The sequence below is a fragment of the Gorilla gorilla genome, chromosome 1 (genome assembly GCF_029281585.2).
Source record: "Gorilla gorilla gorilla isolate KB3781 chromosome 1, NHGRI_mGorGor1-v2.1_pri, whole genome shotgun sequence".
Classification (NCBI taxonomy): domain Eukaryota; kingdom Metazoa; phylum Chordata; class Mammalia; order Primates; family Hominidae; genus Gorilla; species Gorilla gorilla.
Window position 1 is genome coordinate 51298336 of NC_073224.2, and position 18920 is coordinate 51317255.

The window sequence follows — 18920 nt, forward strand, 5'->3', positions numbered from 1 at the left end:
CAGCCCAACCTTGGAGCTTATTGGAGATCAGATGCAGAGGCTGGGGGTACCCAGGCTGCAGAGACTCCCCCAGCTTCTGCCCGTGTTTGCTCTCCTGCCCCTGGGTCTCTTGCTATCTTCATTGCCTGGGACTATTGCCAGGTCTCCCGTCTCTCCCTTCCCTAAGAACCCAGGGCTGCCAGGCTAGGACCTCCCTCTGTTTGCCTGGGAAGGCTCAGAACTGAGGCTCCTGGAACAACTAGAGAAAGCCCTTGCGGGAAAAATTGTGCTTTCCTGCTCAGTGGAGCAGTGCCCACCCCACTTTACCTCAGGGGGCTGGGGGCTCCCAAGCTGTTAAATGAGAGGGAACCTGAGCTGTCCATCCTTTGGAGTAGAGATGGGACCTCGAAGCAGAGGGGACCGGAGTCATGGGGAAAGGCTACCTAGTGGCCTTTTTCCGTAGCAAGCACACTGCTGGTCTAGTGCAGGTCTGGAGGACAATGTATGTGGGAGCCTGCTGGGTCCATCTTCATGAAACTAGCCTTCTCGTGCGTTGGTTCTGGGCCAGGGACTGCACCCACAGATCCGTCTCAACCACAACTCCGAATCTGCAGGCTTGTTTGGGGCAGATAGCAGAATCAGATCCCCTGAGGCTCTCTGAAGTTTCAGCAGTGCCTTCCCACCCCCGTGTGAGTGGAATTAGATTTCCAGGCTTTGCTGCCCACTCACACCCCATAACCTGTTCCAGCCCAGGGACTCTCTTCCCTGAGGGGACAGGCATAAGGGAGCTCCAAGCACACACCAAGCCTGAAATACAGGAGAGCTTAGATCTCTTGCTCTTGTTTCCAAGCTTTATCAGCCATTCATTCGTTCATTGAATGTATACCTATACCATTCAGCCAACATCCATAGAATAATGTGAAATGCTTCTGATTTAGTCTTTTTGGATTGGAGTATATGTGGGGTGGTAAAAGCAAGTGGCTTTTATTTAGTATCTTCCTAATGTCCTGGTTCCCTTCCACCATGGGCAAAGGCAGGTCTGCTGAGCTCTAAGTCCCTGCAAAGGGTACATAAGTCTATGAAAGGCTCTGAGAGGACGAGTCAGCTCCAACGTAGACTCATGAAATTTTGGAGTTGTTGGGACCGTAGGATTTATCTGTCTAACTTAATTCCAGATGCAAGGATCCCTTCTACATTAGCTTACCATTTATTGAGCAGCTACTGTGTGCCAGGCAGTGGGTCTGAGAAGTGGCTGTGCACCCTGTGTTTGATGATCTCTGGTGACAGGGAGCCCACTGGCTCCTGTTGGAACAGTCCTACTTCTTTCCTTTCTTGGACTGAGCCCAGTTTGCCCCCCTGGCCCTTCCCTCTGTGACTTTCTCTGCTGCGGAGGGGTAATGGTTCACTTTTCTGGCAAAGGAGTTCTCCTCCTGGCTTAGCCTCAACCAGAGCCATCTCCAACCAGTGCCCTGATGTGGGCTGAGGTCCAGGGTGGTGACTGTGTGCCCTTGAAGGAAATGGTGGGACTGGGGGCTCCCTAAAAAGGGAGTTGCTGCAGCCTGCTCCCCAGTGAAACAGGCTTTAGTTTTCATGCTGGACCTGGCTTCTGCAGCTTGCACTAAGATTAAGGGACTTGTTACTACAGAGGAGGGGAGGGCACACCCACCAGCCAATCAGGCCAGGGACACCTGAGGTCTCTTCTCCCCAGCCCTCCTTCCGCCTCTTCCCCCAGGCCCCCTCATCTCTCCCTGCTGCCTCCGGTTCTGCCTGTGCTCCACCTCTGCTTCCAGTTTCTCTTTGTCAGCATTCTTCTTTTCTGGCTCTCTGCTTTCTCTCTCTCAGGCTTCTCCTACCCTCTCCTCTAAGAGCAAAAAATGCCCATCCAGGCAAGTTGTAGCCTCCATCAACCTCAGTTTTCTCATCTACCAAATGGGAATAATAATAATAAATATTTGTGTTACTGAAAGATGATCATTAAGGGGGACCTAGATGCATGACACAGTTTTCACTAAAAAAAAAAAAGTTTCTTTTCCCCTTCTCGCCTTTTTTCTCCCATTGAGTTTCTTCTGCATTTCCATCTGCTATCACCTCTGTCCTCTTCTTCACAATTTCTCTCAGTGTCTCCATTCTGTGTCTCTCAGTTCCATCTCCCCCTCACTCCTGTTTTGTCTCCCACCTCCTTTTATTCCCTCTTGGTTACCCCCCTGACCACTTCCCCCAACTCCTGCCACAGGCGGCAGGGCCCAGGCTGTGCTGGCAGCAAGGGCAGGCAAGCTGGGCGGGTGGCTGTCTCCACTTCTCATTAGAGGCCCAAGAATGTGTGGAGTCATGAGGGACAATGGGAGCCTGCGGCAGGAAGAATGGGGCCTCTGTTGGGGCAGAAGTTTCCCAAATCCGGCTGAATGGGAGTACCTGAGGGCCAGGGAGGGGTGGAAACTCCTGAAGTGGAGAGGAGGCCACTGGTGGTAGGTGTGGGGGATGGGCAAGGCTCTAGAATTGGCCACCATGGGAATTCTTAGCATCTGTTGGCATTTCTGGGGAGAGCTCAGACCTCAAAGGTGACTGCCTCTCTCCCTGGAGTGGCCAAGGAGGAAAGGGAGGAAAGGGATCCTGGGGGACAGAGGCAGGGGAAGCTAAAGAGAAAATGTTCCAGTGGCCCTGTGAGGTGGCCCTTATACACAGTGGATATCCCTTGGGCTGCTGGGCCCCAGTTCTCACCACCAGCAAGCTGCAGAAAGGTTGTGGTGGCCACAGAGGAGACAGGAATCGTGGGCATGGCCCCATCTTGAGGAGAGGGAGTCCTCGAGGTTCTCGCCCAGCAGTGGCCTTTCACTGCCCAGGTTCTCGGGATTGGAGGAAGCAGGGTTTTCCTCGGGAAAGGAGGTGAGGCTTGACCTGTTTCCTCTTTCTCCATATTCCAAGTGAGGTTCAGTCCGGCCTGAGACATGATGGCTGTCCCCACCTCCATCCCCAGCCCAGTCCCTCTGGCCCAGACACACCTTAGAGAGAGATGCCCTACTTCCACAGCTTACTTGGGGCTTGTCAGGTGGGCTGGGATTGGTAGGCAGGCCAGGGGCTGAGCCCTTCATGTGCCCAGGGATAGGCAGCTGGGATTGGCAGGCTATGGCTGGGAATCCGAGCGCAGGACTGGGTGAGGGTGGGTGGAGGGGGCCAGGCTCGAGCAGGTCTGAGAAAGGAAATGGAAGGACAGACAAGTGCTGACCTTGTCCTCCCCGGGCAGGGGAGTGGTGGGAGCAGAATAGGGGTATGGGTGAGGAGAGGAACCAGGGCTGCGGAGAAGAGGAGGGGGGCCAGGCAGGAGAGGGGGGCCTGCAGGGAGCCGTCTCAGGTCTCCTGCCAAAAATTAAACTATAAAAAAGCTGGAGGGGAGCGGCAGGGGAAGGAAGGAGAGAAAGGAGATGGGGAGGGAGGGAGGGACCAAACAGCCCCTCTGCACCAATAGCCCGGCAGGGGGACGTGAGTAATACATGGCTGGTTCAGAGGGAGTGAGATCAAAAGCCAGTAGATACAAGAGGTTTGTGCTTCACCGACCAGACAGCCAGAGGCTCAATGAGACCTTTGTTACTCAGGCCCAAGTCAGGGTTGAAGGAATACCTGACTGCCCCGCCTGCCCAGCCCGCCCCCACCTCCACCCCCACCGTCCTCAGGGCTGGGGGAGGGGCCGGTCACAAGTGAGTCAAGTTGAGTTGGGTACAGCTCAGCCCTGGCCGGTGGTGGGCGGGCAGGGGGAGGGAGGAGGCCTGCCCTCGCTGGGGCGTGGAGCTTCTCGGGGTGAGTGGAGGAGTGAGTGGCTGCCTGGAAGGCAGGAAGTGGCTCTGCGGGGAATTGTGAGGCGGACTGCGAGGGAAAGGGGGCCTTGTTGAGTCCGCCAGGTGAGCAGCCCCTCGGACCCCCAGCCCCTGGCCCAGCATCCCTTGGGAGGGAGCTGAGGGCATTCTGCCTAGAGTCCATGGCTTTATGCAGGGCCTGGGTCTGGGGTTCTGGGGCCCCATGAGAGAGGAAGGAAAGGAGAACCAGAGGGGGTTGGGGCTGGGGCAGATGGCCCAAAGTTCAGGTGGGAGGCTGCAGGATGCCTGGTTGTTTGGTCCTGAAGGTTGGGCATGTCTGGAGTGTGTGGAGGGGCGTGCTGTGCTGTGCTGTGTGCTGTGTGCTGTGCTGTGTGCTGTGCTGTGCTGTGCTGTTGTTGGGGAATGCAGGATTCCTGTCCAGTGAAAACAGGTTGCTTCTACCAGGGTTGTGCAGGGAGCCAGCAAGTGTTGCCCTGGGGCTGAGGGTACAGTTGGGGTGGGAGAGGCAGCTACTCCCTGGCAGAGGCAGGGCCTGATCTGGGCCTGGGACCTCTTACCGTCTTCTTGGGGGCCCCTGGGAGAGGTCTGAGGCCCCTGGGGCTTTCCTGAGCCTGGGCTAGCAGGAGCCCTAGAAGCCCACTTCTCTGAAGCTGATGCCTGCAGCTGACCCGTCACGGGAGGGGGTGGGGAACTAGTACTTGTGATTAGAACACACCTTTTCCAGGGCCCTGAGACCTTGGTTCCCCTCAACTCAGCTCTTCAATCCAGTCCTAGAGATGTCTGTGCTAACCCCCATGTCCTGCCAATGAGAGCTGCAGGGCACTGCGCACCCCTCCCACAGCCTTGTCAGGGACGGCTCCAGAATGAGCTGCCCTCAGCTTGGGGAGGTTTCAGCTGAAGCCCTCTTTCTGACTCCAACCAGGTCTGGAGATGGAGATCTCACTCTCCTCTAAACTATGCAAGAATGGGTGTTGTCGGTAACCACCCAGACTGGTCTGGGTAGGTTGGCCCAGCCCCCACCCCTGGGGGCACTCAAGAAACCTATTTACCCCTCTAAACAAAGGGTAGGTCCTCATCGCTGCCCTCCTTTACCCAGACCCTCCTTTGCCCTCTGTGCTTCCAGTGGCTGGACTAGAAAGAGTTAAGCTTTGTAAAGAGGGAGCCTAACCTGGGGCCCCCCATCCTGGGTACTGGCAGCAGCAGCCTTGAAAAGATCCGGCCTTATTCTCTAGGGAAGGGGTAGTTAAGGACCCTGGGCAGGGGGCTGGAAGCTAATTAAGGGAATTTGAGGAGGTCCTTTATGGCCAGGAAGCCACCCCTCCTCATACCCTGGAGTGAGGACCATTGTGTGAGGCCTTTGTAGGGCAAGAACTGGAAACTCATTACTGGGATGGCTTTAGTGCAGGTGGTGGAAGATGGTGAGAGAATTTAACCTGGGGGGCCCAGTCCTGGAGGGAGGCAGTGTGGGTGGGTCTGGGGTCAGGGGTGCTGAGAAGGGGAGTGAGGGCTTCTCGGGTGCCCCAGCTTCTCGCTTCCCTATGAGATTCCTGCCGCTGGACCCCTCCACTCTGCTGTGGCCTATGGCTTTTCATTCCTATGTGATTGCTGTCCCAAACTCATGTAGGGCTAAAAGCCATGGGCTACAGTGAGGGGCGAGCTCCTTCTCCTGCGCAGCTGTACCTCCCGTGGGACCAGGTTCGGAGCCAGCCACCAAGGGGCACCAGAAGGAGGCTTTGCTTGGGGGTGGGGCATCACGGGATCTGGTAACCTGGGATCGGGGCTAAGCCGTGTGACCTTGGCCCAGTCACTTCCCTTCTGGCCCTGTTTCCTCACTCTGGAATGAAGAGACTGGGCCGGTGATTCCAGAGGGAGATTCCCTCTGAGGAAGGAAGGAGACCTTCAGGGTGTGCTGAGCTTTCTGAGTTGGTTCTTTCCCCCTTGCCAAATTACTGAGGCCTGGCTTATGGCCAGAGATTTGGGGGCTGAAGTCAAGGGCCTCAGGCCATGAAGACTTGGGCCTTTGCTCAGTGCCTCCAGGAAAACCTCACTCCTTCACTCCTTTCTCTGAGGTCAGCTTGGAATCCGCAGCCTTTTTTCTGTGTAAGGAGACCTCTGGGCTCTTTCTGAGGCTGAAATGGGAACACTCCATGCCGGCCACGAGGGAAGAGGAGGTGTCTGCAGAGTGAAACTAGGAAGGCAGGCGCTCCCCCGGGTGACAGGCTGGACTCCAGGGTCCCTGGCTCCTGGTGTGCTACCATCTCCAGGAGCTGCCCCCTCCTGCGGTGTGTGAAGGGCACCAGCCCTCCCTGCCCCCGTCCTGCTTGTCACTCAGCTTGCCTGGCTCCTCCCTATGCCTGTCGCCACTCCCACATTCCTTCCCCTGCCCGCTTTTAAATCGGCCTGATTTTAGCCCTCCCATCCTGGAAGATTCCAACAGGTGGCTGTGGTGGAAGAGGAAGCATCCTCGTACCCCACCTTCTACCCCCTGTTCCAGTCCCCGGTCTGTCTAAGACAGACCACTGAAGAATCACAGAAAGCACTAGATTTGGTATTGACAATCAGAAGGCAAGTTTCTTATAATATCTCAGAGCCCTTAATTTCACCAACCAACATTTACTGGGTACCTACTATGTACCCCATGATTCTAACCGCCTTGCCTGCACTAACCCATTTCATCCTCAAGACAGTCCTATCTACTGTTAGCCTATTTTACTTAATGGGAATTCTGAGGCACAGGGAGCTAAGAAATTGGCCCACGTTCATATGGATAGGAAGGAGCACAACTGGGACGTGAACCCACATGTTCTGGTGCCAAAACCCATGCTCTTAGCACATCATGCTGCACATTGGGAGAGCCAACACCAGTGCATGGGAAAGTACTCTGAAAACCAGGGAGTGCTGTACCCAGACGGGAGGTTGTTCTCACGAGATCTCTATTGGATGCACGTCCACAAATTGGCCCCGTGGCCCAACTCCAATCACCCTTTGTCCATCACTGGTTTTCCTTTTCCCACAGGAGGTCGGGGGGAGCGGGGGGATCAGAACAATAGGAGAAGCAAAGAGAAATCCCAAGCCAGCTGGGTTTTTGCTGGGGCTGATCCAGGCTACTTCCCCTCCTGCCCCAGCTTAGATGGTGAAAGGAACAAGGCATGAGAATTGGCCAGGGTTTCTTACTTGCCCTCTGGGTTCTCTCACCCAGAGTTCAGAGACGGCTGGCACCTTCCTCCACTTCCCTCATTGTCCAGCTGCCCTGGGCCCACAGTGAGCCTATCCTATTCCCTACCCTGCTCTGAGGCTGTCCAGGCACCTGATTTGCTTCCGTTAACTCCTGATCTCCTAACTGGAAGTCCAGGCTCTAACCTTGTCACTTTCCTCCCCCCTGCAACTGGGCCCCTCCCGGGAATCCTGTTGTTCAGTTTGCCCGGGTAGTCCCCAGCACTGGGCTCGGCCTGGGAGGAAGGGTACAGATGAGCCATTCCAGAGATTATACCTCTGTAAAGCTCTAGCAAGGCAAGGGACTTTGTAGGGATGGCTGAGTAAATGTTTGTTGAATGAAGTACGAACTGGGAGAAAAGATGGATGGGGTAAAAGAGGTAAGTTGCCACCAGCAGGGACATAGAGCAAGCCCACAGCTCAGCAACTCACCGGAGACAGTCCTCGCTTTGCTGGGGCTGGGCCTGGATTGCTTCTGGGGGTTACAAAGGTGGATCTCCATTCTATTCTTTGTCTCTTGGCTACTGCCAATGGGACAGGCCTGGAGAAGATATGCAATTGTATATTTCACATGATTGTTCAACTGCATTGAATAAGCAAGTTGCCCTCATGTCCCTTCTCCCTGGAGGATTCACAGATCAGAGGGCTGTGTGTGTCTTGTCCCCTGCCTGCAGACGGCTGAAACTTTATTCCCAGCAATCTAAGTCTTTTTTACAGTCCTCAGATATACCCAGCATAAGGCCTCCCTTGCGAGAGTGGGCCCATGTTTAACAACACTGAATTCAGATGACTTTTATTGTATTTGTTCCATTTTTGGTGGAAATAGAGTTTGACTACTAAGCCCTACTCCTTCCTAAATATAAAGACTATTGGGGAAAAAAAAGTCTCTCTCCCCATCTTTCAAAAGTTTGACACTAAAGTTTGACCTTTGGGGTTCATTCTGGCGCTGACAGTCCGGTTCACCAGGTTCCCAGCTGCTGCTGCCTGTCATGTTGGCCACTCTTAGGGTGGGCCAGCCTCTGCCAAGCCAGGCTGGAAAACACTGAGTGCAGGCCACAAAGACATTTCAGGACTATTGCTGCTCTGACCTCTCCAGCTCCCAAGAATCTCAGAACCACTGAGAATGCTTGGCTGCCCTTGCAGTCTGGAAAAGTGGAGGGATCTTTCTCCATAGGTGGGCAAGCAAGATACAAGGGTGGCTGGCCTGGCAAGCTAGGGTCTGTGGTCTCTGAAGGCCATTGGAGGCAGAGGCCTTGGCCTGTGATTCCAGAGAGCTCGGTGAGCCAGAGGCTAGAGCTCAGGCTCAAGCAGGCCAAGAAGGAGTTAACCTCCAAGGAGAATGTGGGCTTCTCCCAGACTGGAGGTCTGTGCCCAGTTTTGCTGGTGCCAACTCTGGGAAGAAGTCCTGGGATCTGTAGTTTGTGCCACCACCCACCCCTGGCCTGCCTGTTTATCAACACGGTCTTGTAGACTACAGTTCCCAGAAACCTGCAGAGGCTAGGCTTTGGGGGAAGGGGTGGGGAAGGAGGCTCCGTGGCGGCCAGAGGGAGAGGGAGAGGGAGGAGGTGGGGAGAGAAAACCCAATTCACCCCCTTCCTTTTTAATTCTTTCTCCTGGTGTGTCTGCTCCACCGCCCGAGCTAATCCCCCAAATCCGGTCTCCTAAGCCGCAGCTGCTTCCCTTCGCAGTGATGAATGGCTCAGGGAGGGAAGGTGAATTCATATTTTAATTACTGAGGCGCGGTGCTAAGGGAGCCGGGGAGGGGGTGGAGGGCTCAGCTTTGTTCTAGAGGCGTCGAGGGCACACCCTCCTTACTGGGTCACTTCTCTTTTGCCCTTTACCTGGGGTGGGGGGTGGCGGGGAGTTAAGGTGGGGGTTGCCTTGCTGAGAGTGCCTCTGCTCTCTGCCTTGGGAGATGAAGGGATGGGTCGTGGGGGGCGCAATATCCCTCTTCTTGTTTATCAGAGAATTGCTGGCATGCCCCAACACTTTTAAATAGCTTCCTAGCCTTCCACCCCCGCTGCCGCCCACTTTGATGAAGGACATTGCCAAAATTCGAGACACCTAGGAGTTTGTGGTCTGCAAGCCTGGGGCCCTGGATTTCTCTTTATCTTACTTTCTGGCCTGCTCTGAGTCTCCTCTTTCTCTTGGTTCTTCCACATGTTCATGCTGTCTCTGACTCACTGCCCCATTTTTGCCAGAGGTGCAAGGTTTGGAGGACCCCAGGAGAGTATCTGGCACAGAGAGATGTGGGGGTCAGGCCAAGGGAAAGGATCAGTAGGGAGGCTGAGGAACCTCCTAGTGGTGGGGGAGGACGGATGCTCTATGGATTGGCATCTCTTCTGCTTGGCTTCCACAAAGCTGGCTGGGCAGAGCATCGTCTGTGCCCCCAGACCGTAAACCATCTTGGATCTGAGCTGGGAAAAAGCCAGAGAGGAGGATGGGGAAGAAGCCAGGGCCAACAGCTTGCAGTCAGATGCAGCCAACTGTGTGGTAGCAGGAGGTTTGTCCAGTGTCCACCCTGCCTCTCCATCCTATTCTGGGCTTCTGTTTTTCTGGGGGCTGTTTTTCCATTCCTTAGTCCCTCCTGGACTATGGGCATGGAAAAGGAGGGGGAGGATGGGAGGGGAGTTCCCATGATGAGCTCTGATGAGTGGGGAGTGGACCCAGGTGCTAGTCCAGACTCCTCCCCCTCAAATAGACGCAGCAAGGGGACCTGACTTCAGGGAGCCTGCAGCTGGTACTGGAGCCCTCTGCCAAGGGTGAAGGGGTAAAGTCAGGGAAGAGAGTCGACAGGACTCCTGCTCGAGCAAAGCAGAGAGGAGCAGAGACCACAGCCTGGCAGAGGGACTCCCCAGGTACCTGCTGCTGGGGACTCTGAGGGAGGAGTGGGGTTCACAGCGGGCAGGGATACTGAAATGGGTTGGAATTCTCTGCCCCATGTCCCCCCACTTCAGGGGCTGGCCCGGCAATCTGCATGCTGCAGACAGAGCCCAGGCAGCCTCCGGGGCATGGAGTTGTGCACCTTACAGTGAGGACCCTTTTAGAGACCCTGTTAGAGAAGAGGAAGGATAACCAGAGCACTTCAGAGCAAAGATCTGAGCAGAATAACCAGGCCCTGTTTATGATACTTTCTACTCTTAGATACAAGGACCCAGGAATCCCACTGAGGCAGCCAGCCCTCGAACACCTCTCGGGAGCCAAGCTACAGCCCCTAGCCCAGCTCCTGGCCAGCTTCATTAGCTCTCTGATGTGTAGGTTCTGGTTCCTGTGACCTCACTCCCCATCCTTCCCTACAGTGACAAGCTGAGCAAAAAAAGCCAGGATTTTCTTAAATTCCCCAAAGGACCCTGGGGAGGAACGGGTCATTTAAGGGGGTATATTTTGCTGTTTTTAAGAAAGAACAGTCATTGAAAAGGAAGTGGGGTGAAAAGGGAAGGGGATCGATGCACTCTGGGGCCAGAGACCCTGAGCTGCACCTTGACCTGTTTGTGGGGCTGCTACCTGCCTGGCTTGTTTTAGTTGGGAGTTCCTTCCCAGATTAGCCTTGTTGTGCCTGTCAATTTCTCCCCATGTATTTTTCAATAATCATGGGACTGCTTTGTTGATCATACCCTTGACTTATATCCCCAGCAAGAGAAGTGCATGTGTGACAATAACTGATTACACGGGAATCCACCTGCCCTCCCTCCCTCCTTCCTGATCAAGTTAGGATTCCAGCCCCTTAGGTTTGGGGTCTTGGTGTTAAACCTTGCCTAATCTCCTGGTACACTGAAATGAGGTAATGAAGGCCCAGAGAGATGTAGCCACTTGCTTAGGATGACACAGCATGTTAGCATCAGAGCCAGGAATAGAACCCAGGCCACCTAAGTCCCAGATTGGATCCCTGTCTCTCTCTAGGTTTGTCACAGGAGGGATCCAGAGATAGCTGCAGGGGATAGATCTAGAAATATAGTAGTTGTGTCTTGGCTCTATATATATCCTGGAGGTTGCTCTCTGCTAACTATATATACTCCACCAGAGTGGGTGTGTAAATGATGCTGGAAATCGGGTTATTAAATAACCAGCCTACCTACCCATGCTGACTCAAGCTGGGCCTCCTGCCCATCCAGCTGGCCAGTGGAAATGCATTGCACCTATTAATTACAGCTATTAGCTGTATTACCGGGATGCTGAGAGGCTGAGGGAGGGGAGAATCTTGACAGGACTTGGATCCACCGGGCACTGTGCTTGGTGTGGGCCTCGGCTCTGTCTGGAGAAACACGAAGGAAGTTTTTCCAAAAGGGCAAGGTTGTCCAGACCAGTGGAACTGTCCAGAAAGCCACCACCTGGGCCATGCCACATTCCTCAAAGGCAGTGAAACCACTTTGCACATGTGCCTTGCTAGGGTAGCCCAGGACATCCTATGCAATCTCTATTGCTTGAGGGGCTGGAGAAGGGAGACACCTCATGCTTCCCTATTCCAAACCCCTCCAGCATAGCCCTGTGCCTCCCTCCTTCCCCGCAGCACTTGGGCTTCACTCACCTGCTTGCCCCCATGTTCTTCCTGGAGAGAGGAGTGATTCAGACCAGACCCCGACCTGACCTCCACGCAGGGCGCTTTCCTTCCTTTGTTCTCAGCTTCTTCGCTTGAGTGGCTTGAATGCACTTCTGCTCCCTTTCCATAGGCCCAGGGGCAGAGGAAGGGCAGAGAGGTGAACTGGAAAAATCTGCAGGTGGCTAAGGCTAGGGAAACCTAAATGAGCCTTTGGAGAAAGGGATACTCTTGCAGACTGAAGCTGAGCTCCTGAAGCTCCCTCTCTTCCCCAGCCAGACTGCAACAGATACCAGAGCGGCCCCTGGCTCCTGCTGAGGGCCGGGTCAGCCAGAGGTGGGGGACAGCGTGTCCAGCTGGCGCAGATCCAGCCTCAGCCTCTACCTCAGACTTATGTGCCAGGGAAGAAACCATGTCTTTACCCTTTTGTATCTACCTCTCAACCCTTTGCCCAGCATAGGTGCTAAATAAAAGAGCCTGTTGGCTAAAAGAACCCTCTTTGCTGTCTCTTCTCTGCATGGTGAGGATGGGATTTGCATTGCCCTGAGCAGTCAAAGGAAGGGTATAATTGCTCCCTATAGGCTTTCCTAGGGTGTCAGACAACTTGGGGTTGTTAAGGAAGGGAGGAATCTGACTCGGTCCCAGGTGTCAAAGTAAAGCTACACTGGATGAAGGGGTCCGCATTTGGATGGAGGAGGGCCTGTCGTGTGTGCAACCTGCAGAAGCGAGTGGAAGCCCCCAGCTAGAACCTGGTGTAAGGTGGCACAAGCCAGAGGCTATTTTAAGCCAGCTTGCTTCCTGTTCCCCAACCACAGGTGTATGGTGATGAGGTGGGGCAGAGCGGGTGGGAGGGGAAAAAAGGAGGCAGCAGCTGGGCATTCTCTTTCCTCCCTTGGACTCACCCAGTCTCCAGTGTGAGGAATGACATCAGCTCCACACAGATCAGGAAGCACTGAGGTTTCAAAGAGCTGTTGTTTGGAGGCTTGACTCCTCCCCCAGCCGGTGTGAGAGACCTAGCGGGCTGCCTCAGGGAGTGGCAATGACTGGGCCAGACCCAGAGGGTTCTGGGAGCATTAACCCCAGCTTGCTTCTCTCTTCCTACCTTTCTCCTGCCCCCTCTCCCTCCCTTGCCTTTCCCTGCAGATCTCTGGTGAGTGTTCTCCCAGCCTGGCGTAGGGCATGCCCCAGTTCACTTTCGCCTGCTTCTGTGGTCTCCACGGCTTCTGCAAAATGAAGAGGAAGAAGGAGGAAGTTCACAGAGAGCGGGAGACGGCGGTGTGATCAGAACCAGGGCCCCTCCATCAAGCCCCCAGCAGGTCCCAGGCCTGATGGTGCCTGCTTCTGGCTGGGGCTTGGAGCAGGAAGCCGTGTGTATATCTTAAGTCTTGATTTAGCCAGTGCTCTTCTCAGCCTGACTCTCACCCGTGGGCATCACCTCCTGTGTGCCTCTCATCCTCCTCATGCCCACACCCATTAGCTTCCAATTCTCAGACCTCCTTGGAGAGAGGCCCCAGCCACACAAGGGGGAACCCCAGGACCTGCCGCATGCCTTCCAGAGACTGAGAAGCCCCAGGGAGGCCAAGGAGTGAAACTTCTTTCCTGCCCTGAGAGCTTCGGGGGACTCTTCTCAGGGTAACCGCATGAGGCATGTGCCGCCTTGGGCTAGGAGAGCTGTTGCTAAATGGGAAACTGGCTGCTCTAGCAGAGAACTTCCAGCAGCCCTGACCCTGGAGAAGGCCTCCAGGGCGGAATTGTGAGACTCTCCTGGGATTCCAGGACCTGGGGCAAGAGTCCTTTTCCAGCCCCCTGCCAGCATCCTCCTGGGCCAGGTGGGGCCAGGCCTGAGGTGGCCAGCCCAGTGAGGAGGAAGGCAGAGGTGGCCAGTGGCTCTGTGGCTCCCTCTGTTCTTGCTCTCCAGAAAGCAGTGTTTCCTCCAGCCCTGGCCCTGACCCACCCATGTTCATGATGCCTGTGCCTCCTTGCCAGCGTCACAGATGTGGGGAGGCCTGTTCCCCAGGCCCTGACTCCCCTCCTCAGGGACTGTCTTGCTATGGCCAGACTGAGGGACCCCTTTTCTGGACTGAGCCGTGCCCTCCCTCGATTCTCCTGTCTCCCCTGCCTTTTTCTTCTCTCCTCAGAAGCCATAGAGGGGACTGCGTTCGTATGTGGTGCCTTCAGTGGAAACTCTTAGGGTAGGGGGACCTCTAGGACCTTCCTCGACTTTTTCCCTCATTCCCCACCCCCGCCAACCTTCCAGATTCAGCCTCTGCCCTTACCCCCAGCCCATTTCCAGGAGGTAGGAAGCAAAAGAAAAAAGCATTTCCTTCCCTCTTTCCTTCTTCCTTCCTTCCTCTCTCCCTTCATTTTGGTATAACTTAGCCTTTTGTCTTTGATCCTGGAGTTCTCCGGGGCTAGAAGACATGCAGAGAGGAATGCCAGCAGCAGAGATGCTTCAGGCAGATTCTGTAAGCCTGTTCTCCCTCATCAGGGAGCAGCTCAGCCAAGGAGCAAAGTCAGACCCCCTCTAGCTCCCCAGGGACAGAATAGCCCTTCTGACAGGTAAACAGGTGACCTGGGTAGAGAGGGCAAGGCCCCAAGATAGGAGAGTCTGGGCTCCCCTTTCCTTGGAATGTGGGCCTCTCTGGGCAACTAGGGAGGGCAAAAGTCTTCCTCGGCTGGTTCGCCCAAAACCTGGGAGAAGCAAGGGCACATTCTATGCTGGCAGCCTCTGCCTGCCCAGCTCATGCCCACACTCAGGGGCCTTTCCTGGGCTTTGGGCAGATTGGGTGGGATTCAGGTTGTCTTTATGAGGCTTGAGCACAGCTTGAGTTCCTCCTCCCATCCTCCAACCCCTTCCTTTGCCCCTACCTCCTAGCCCCCACCTTCTACAATCTGTTATTTCCTTTTATATCCAAAGAATTATAAACAGAAGTCCTTCCCTCAAGGGAACAGCAAGATTCAGCAATAAAGGCCAGTGGGGTCACAAAGGACAGAAGAAAAACTCCCTGGTTCTTTGTCCTCTTGGATAGTAGAGGCCTTGGGTGAGGCAAAGAGATGGGCAGAAAAAGTTACCTTGATACAGAGGCCAGAGAGCCTCCTGGAGGGCATGTGTGTCCCTAGCGGTCACCTGTGAGGCTGCAATCCTAGAAAAGTCACTTCTGTGGCAGAGGATGAAATTGTATCCCCGGAGACACAGAGATATTGGGTGTTATGTCCTGACCACACAGGCTCACCAGGAGGAAAGGTTAGGAAAGTGGAGAAAGTACGTCCTGGGGAGCGGGTGGCCAAGGAGAGCTTTCCCCTTGTGCGCCTCTCAGACCTTGGCAGGGATTGCAGCTGCAGGGGTTTGGCAGTGAGCCCATCCAGAGAGCTTCCTCCCCGGGAGAACTCCCTTGGCTCCAGAGGGATACTAGATATCTTGAGCCCTGGCTTTGGGAACATGGGTGGGGTCCCAAGGTCAACGTGTTCTGAGTGGAGGTCCAGTTGTCCTCTGCCTCCAAGCCAGCAGCCTCTTCTTCACCCAGGGCTGAGGTTGGGGCCAGCACTGCAGCTGGAATTGTCTGAGCAGGAGGTAGCAGCTTCTAGCCAGGCACACCCCAACCCCACATTCTATTGTCCCTCAGTTTCCTTCTCAGGGAAATGGGGACTTTGCTCCTTTTAGCATCTCAGGAAGCAGTCTGGACACCTGTGCCCTCCTCTAGGCCCTTGGATGAGCCCAGGGAATAGGAAAAGGCCAAAGCAGCCCCAGCATTCGCAGACCCTGTGCCCTGGGCCTCTGACTTCGGGCCAGGCTTCTGCTCCTTCTAGGATGGGCCTGGCTGCCCTGCCTTCCCATCCTCTCTCCATAGTTCTCTCCCAGAGACTCCACCTTGAGGTGGGGGCCCTGAGCTCTTGGGGTGAGGGAGGGGCACATGGGTAGATGATTCTGTGGAGGAGATCAGGCCTCTTGTTCTTGCTGCGTGGCACTGATTCCTCCTTGCAGATGGGTGAGGGGGCTAGTTTTCCCCATCTGTAAAGCGAGGACTTCCCATGGCCATTTTCCCTCTTGGGCTTCAGGCTGCTGAATGGAAGATCAAGAAGTGTGAAGGGTGCTTGGGGTCCTTGTGACTTGAGTGTTGCCTAGGACCCTGGCCCACAGGACCCAAGGGGCTTCTTGTCTCAGGTTGAAACCTTTTTATCAGAATGTCATTTTCTTCTCTGCTCCCAGGGAAGGGCTTTTTGCATGTAGCATATGGGTTCATAGAAATATATAGGGAGATTGTTATTTTTAGAAAAAAAAAGAGCAATAATTAACTAACTGAAATACACATGAAGTGTTAGAGTGGGATGCAAGGAGCACTGAGCTGGGAGCCAGGTCTCCTGGCTTCTAGCCCTGCTTGGAAACTAATGACCTATATGACCTTAGACTAGTCATGTCTTATTTCTGAGACTCAGGTTCCTCAACTATAAATAGGGGATTACATGAATTTCCTCTTAAGTCTCCTTTGGAGTCCAGGGCTCTGTGAGTCTGGGAAGTTGAGCCTCAGTGGGGCATAGGGTTGTGGAACCAGAGGGTCGCAGGTTTCCTCTGCCCTCACAGATGCATTCTGTGCAGACAACAGACATATCTGGAGGGTGGATGGAAGTGGTATGGTGGCTCTGAGAAGTGAGAGGGGGAGTGAGAGGGAAAGGCAAGTCACCCAGAGCTTCTGCTAGAATCTTCCCCTAGCCAGGGCCCAGGACTCCTTGCAGTTCTGCCTCTCTTCCCTCCTACAGCCAGGCCCAAGGGGAGTAAGTCAGTTGGCCTAGACTCTGACTCCAGGTCCTGTCTAGGCCATCACAGGCGCCACTCTTATGTACGTTCTCACTTTCTCTCTGTCACATACACACAGCATCACCACCACCACCACCACAACCACCTGCAGATAGATGCTCAAGTGATTCTAGAAGAGATCTCAAGGACTGGCGCTCTGCTCCAGTTATGTAACCCATGGGCTTCCCTTTGCACAGCTCCTCATGTGCCCATCTCCATGCTGATCAAACCACCCCACCTCATTCCTTGCCTTCTGCAAGGGGAAGTGCCTCAGGCTGGAGTTTGTCCTGTCTACAGACTGAATATGCATTTTGCCCAGTGGCTGGAGATGTGCTGGTGGTGGAATGTGCTGGTGATTGTTTCTGGATGGAGAGCCACAGCCCCCCAGTGTTCTGCCATGACTGACTCCTGACCTTGGCAAATTGCCTCCTCTCTCCCAGCCTCCTCCATAACAGGTGGCGATGAGTCCCATTTCCTCCCTACCTCACAGGAAGGCACGCATTATAAAGGGCACACTTATCAGATGTGCCCAGATGTGGCTGGAACTTTTGGAGACAGATACTTGGTTCACAACTGCAAAGGTGGGCTTTCACCAGAGAAGAAAATCTCTGGGCTGCTGAGTTCAGTGGGCTCCTTGCAGGCTGGTCCAGGAAGTCTGGTGTTCCTCCTGAAGGTGGCTGCTATGTCCAGCAGGTGATCAAGCTGACAGTACCACAAGAACCAAGAAACAGAATCTGTTCCCAAGGAATGAACGTTCTATCTCTCTGACCCAAAAGCAAGAGCAAGAGAGAGCTGTCACCATCATCACCCGGCTCCCAACACAAACACAGCCCCCCAAGTCCATATTGCTGACAAGGGTGTCTGGCTTGGGGTGAATCCTCTGGACCCCCAGGCCATCCCTGGAGTGGTCAGTGCCCACTGTGCCAGGGTTATTGTGGCTAGTCTGCCTGGGTTCGCTTCTCTAAATTTCCATGGGATAGGAACTATAGATCATGAAGAAGAAACAGGAACCTTGACTCTTCGCGGAGGAGCCCAGGAGGTCAGAACCATCCACCAGGAGGGTGAGCGGTAGCTGCCCAGGGCATCCCTGGAGGAAGTCGTCATACTGAGGAAGAAATTGCCAAAGCCAAGAGCTCCCAGACCTGGGCAGCTCAGGAGCTGACAGAAACCACCCCCCAAGTCTGGAGTTCAAGGGTTTTCCTCGTGGGCTGCTGGTCTGTCTCTTTCCCTTCTGGGGCAGCCGTCTCTCCTCCTTCAGCTCATTCCCGTGTTCCATCTGAGGGGCGGGAGGAAGGCACGAGGGGGAGATGGCAGGACCCAGACAGATCCTCAGGACTCTCCCAGCCTCTGTTGCCATGGCAACACTGCTATTTTTATCCCGTTGTTCATGATGCTCAAAGCTCTAACTTTCTCTGTTCCAGAGAGGCCAGGCTGGTTTCTGCCCTCATCCTTTAACACAGCATCTTCTCCCAGAGGCCTGAGGATGGGAAAAAGTGATGGAGAAAAGGGGAACCCCTAAGGTCACCCCTCAGCCAGGGGGAACTGTTTAACAGGGGTTTGTCTCTGCCCTTTTGAGCCTTTGGTTTTCTACCTGGCTCAGGCACCCAGGTTTATGTTTTCTAGATCAAAACTCTGCATGGTCTCCCTGAGAGACTGCTCCAGAGAGAAAAGAGCTGCCAATCATGATGGATTTTTTCCTACACAGGTATGACACTGCAGCCACTTCCCTTCTTGGGAAAATTAAACTTCATTCTGAAGAATGTCCTGTTGGTGGTATAAGCCAACCCCTGCCCTCCTAAAAGGGGATAGATAATTAAATTTGGTTAATTAGCAATCAGATTCACTGGGGAATTGAAACCAGTACTTCCCTTTCTTCTGTCCCTCCACCAAAGAACCGGAACAAATGGCTTCATGTCTTTGTCCAGTCTTTCTGCCTAAAGCAAAATAGCATATATTCTCCAGGCTGAAAAGTAGATTCCTCCTCACCCCTACTCAAGACGGCCACATTTCAATCCAGGCTCTTGAAGACAGGGTCTAATGAAACGATTTCTGTTCTTTCTCTGTCTGTTCCCTCTGGCCCAGCTTCTAGTCCTCTCCTTATGTCCCCACCTCCATGGCAGTGGCAAGAGACCCCTGAGAGTCAATGGTGCTAACGTTCCCCACCTATATACCCCTATGTAGTTTATCGAGATTTGAACCCAGCACCTGGGTGGCTGTGTTGGGCGGATCCATTTCACATCCTCAAGATCACAACCCTGGCGACAGGTCTGGATTAATTCTGTAAAGTAGCAATCTATATCATGCTAAACTCCTGCACTGAGGTTCTACCTGGGCTGAACTGACTCGTGGATGGTTAAGTTTCCTGGGGTGGCTGGAACCCATTTACTAAGCCTCTAATTGGTTTCATTTTGGCTCAAGTTGCATGGTTTCCCGAATCTATGCACCTGGAGTAAGCACTTTTCTGGTTGCCACTGAAAAGCATGCCGGCAAACGCTGCTCTGTTAATTGCTGTAATAAACAGACTTTATTATATCCCTTTGCAGTAAATGGATTATGTTGTCAGGGTAGAAGGGGCATCCGTGTTTATTTTGCA

At 54.1% G+C, this 18920-nt stretch overlaps 1 protein-coding gene and 1 non-coding gene across 3 annotated transcripts; both read left to right on the plus strand.

Moving 5' to 3' along the window:
- Positions 1 to 3438: 3438 nt before the first annotated feature.
- BLACAT1 (BLACAT1 overlapping LEMD1 locus) lies at positions 3439 to 18859 on the plus strand. Of its 2 annotated transcripts, none has more exons than XM_055369600.2 (2): positions 3439 to 3872; positions 12679 to 18859. In XM_055369600.2, exon 2 carries the CDS (start codon positions 12715 to 12717, stop codon positions 12814 to 12816), a length of 102 nt encoding a protein of 33 aa, XP_055225575.2. In that variant the 5' UTR covers positions 3439 to 3872; positions 12679 to 12714; the 3' UTR covers positions 12817 to 18859. The 2 variants fall into 2 exon arrangements, with proteins under 2 accessions (XP_055225575.2, XP_055225569.2); XM_055369594.2 differs by lacking the exon at positions 3439 to 3872 and adding an exon at positions 5321 to 8713.
- Positions 5348 to 5460, plus strand: MIR135B (microRNA mir-135b). The gene has a single exon (NR_106466.1). It is a non-coding gene; the product is annotated as a microRNA mir-135b (primary transcript).
- Positions 18860 to 18920: the final 61 nt, after the last annotated feature.